Here is a 2,396-nt window from a genome sequence, read left to right as displayed (position 1 = left end):
TGAGGAAGGGTTTAGCGGTGCGAGTAAATAAGAAACTACATCTAACACTAGCCTTTGCTTTACCGTCACTTTGGGGAAGGGAAACCGAACAAATACGAAAATTTGGCGAAGTTTCTTCTATCTTTGTTTTCTTTTTATTGTGTGAGGGGGAAGGGGCACAGCCTGGGCTTGCAGCCGACATCTGCTGCTCGTTTCTTTTAAGAGAAACACAACCTGGGGTGAACTCGTCACCGAAACCCGCTTGGGTCCTGTGGACCCCCTGTTCCCCCCCCCCCAGCCAGGAGAGGATGCGGCCGCTCTGGGGACCGCTCGCTCGGCACTGAATTTTTCGGATGCAGGCAGCCATGGAGTGGGGCAGCAGCTGTTTCGGATCCCCTTGTCAGCCTGTTGTACTGATCACCTTTTCCTCTCTTAAAACCCTTCCCCAAAGCAGTACTTTCTGGCAAATCTCATGCAGCGATGGGTTCCCCCTTGTCCCTCATCAGCCAGTTCTCAACACCAGTCCCCTCTCGGCTCCCCCGTCCCTGCAGAGCAAAAACATGCTGGGTTTTTTTTTTGTGTGGGTTTTTTTTTTCAAAAAATAAGGCATATCTCGCTTTTGCCTGGCTGGAAGTTTCAAAGTTTCCTTTTTTTTTGAGTTTTCACAGGCGTTGGGGAGCGGGAGGGGGCCAGACACATCTACATTGCCCATCTCACCTCTGGGTCGATGTCCCCAAACCCCTCGCCCGGCAGCATCCCCACATCCCACCAAGCTGTGCCACATTTCCCTGGGTAGGACCGAGACCCGTGGCAAAGCCAGACTGGCAAAAGGAGCCACGGGCACCCCATCCTGCAGCCAGCCAGACGGACGCGGAGCATCATCCGGGAGAAGAGAAATCGGTACCTACCCCTTCGGCAGCTGGGCTCGCCTGGCCCGGGCGGTGGCTAGTGGGAGGCCGACATGGACCACGCTCCCTCCATCCTCCATACGGAGAAGGCATAACTCAGCCTCTCGTGAGCCACGTAACTGCAGCTCGTCATCTTACTGTCCATCTCGTCGCTCTGTAGCACCTGGTAGAGGAAGTCTATATACCGTGCCGCCAGCTTGAGGGTCTGGATTTTACTGAGTTTGTCAGAGGGCAAAGTGGGGATGATTTTCCTCAAGGCAGCAAAAGCTTCATTGAGCGACTGAGTCCTCTGTCTCTCTCTGACATTGGCCAGGATCCTCTGGCTCTGCAGTTCTTCATAAGATTGAGAGCTGGGACTGGACTTTTTCCCCCTCTTCCCTGGGTTGGGGCTGCCATCTTCGCTGGATTTCTTACTGTATCTTCTCTTCCTGCCAAATCTCTTTGGCTGCCTTTCCAGCTCCTCTTCACTGGTCCCCAAGCTATCCACAGGGGAAACAGGAGAACTGGAGCTTTCTTCCATGCTTTCTGCAAGAAGGGGAGGGGAAGAGACTTTCCCCCCCTCCTTATGTTATGTGAGTGTGTGTGTGTCTTAAATGTGCTTTAAATTCCTGAGACAGATCCTTTGGAAAAACAGGAGGGCTCTTTTTTTTTTTTTTTTTTTTTTTTTTTTTTTTTTTTTGCTGACCAAACGTTTTCCAGGTTGCTTGAAGGGCTCTTATTTCAAGGACCGGGGTTGTGCAAAAAATTGAGGTCTTGGAGAGAGGAAGTTATTCTAACTTTTTGGAAACTTTAGCTGAGCTCAGTTGCTAAATAGTTGTCAGAAGTGAGGGAGGTGCGGGGCTCCCTTCTGATTGGCCGGCCAGGTCAGTGGGAGGAAAGCTTTTCCCCCGCTAAACTTTCACAGTTTTATGTTACACTTAACTAAAATCTTGGGAATGCACCTCGAATAAAAGATAGCTGGTCACCCCCCACCCTTATAGATGCTGAATTTTGCAGTTCCCCTTCAGGGTAACCCTCACTGTCAACATGGGGGTTTTGGGGTGCTGGTCTGCGTTGCTGAGCACTTGCAGGCTGCATCCCAGTCCAGACTGCTGAGGATCCCACTCCGTGGGCTGGGAAGCAGCAGTACCATGCCCAAATTGGGGTTCAAGGGCTTGCACGGCCAAGAAGATGCCCCATCTTTTGCAAAATGATGCCCCTTATTTTGCTGGGGGGCTTGCAAACTCAACTCCCTGTTGCCCCTTGTAGCACCCTGCTCCTCAAACCCCCTACCCTACAGAGATGAGGACATCCTTCGCGGTCCCATGGGGTGACCTCAGGGTGGCAGAAGTCCCCTGGGGCATGCTGAGCTGCAGGAAAGATGAAGGTTTGGGGGCAGCTGGGGTAAGCCTCGTCAAGTCCCCCTACTTGGGGGGGGGGCATGGAAAGACCCTCTTGGACTAACTCAATGGAGTCCAAATTATGGGGCATCTAGAAAGCAGCTAACAGTTTGTAGAAAACCCCTCAGAG

The 2,396-nt window shown here is 52.1% G+C and overlaps 1 protein-coding gene across 1 annotated transcript; it reads right to left on the bottom strand.

The window, feature by feature from the left end:
- Positions 1–894: 894 nt before the first annotated feature.
- TWIST2 (twist family bHLH transcription factor 2) lies at positions 895–1,571 on the bottom strand. Its single transcript, XM_009700258.1, has one exon. The coding sequence runs from the start codon at positions 1,405–1,407 to the stop codon at positions 925–927; it is 483 nt and encodes a 160-aa protein (XP_009698560.1). The 5' UTR covers positions 1,408–1,571; the 3' UTR covers positions 895–924.
- Between the last annotated feature and the right edge of the window lie 825 nt (positions 1,572–2,396).

Source organism: Cariama cristata, unplaced genomic scaffold (assembly GCF_000690535.1).
Source record: "Cariama cristata isolate BGI_N322 unplaced genomic scaffold, ASM69053v1 scaffold355, whole genome shotgun sequence".
NCBI classification, from domain to species: domain Eukaryota; kingdom Metazoa; phylum Chordata; class Aves; order Cariamiformes; family Cariamidae; genus Cariama; species Cariama cristata.
The sequence above is the reverse complement of the archived record's forward strand: the minus strand, read 5'-3'. Positions and strand labels throughout refer to the sequence as shown.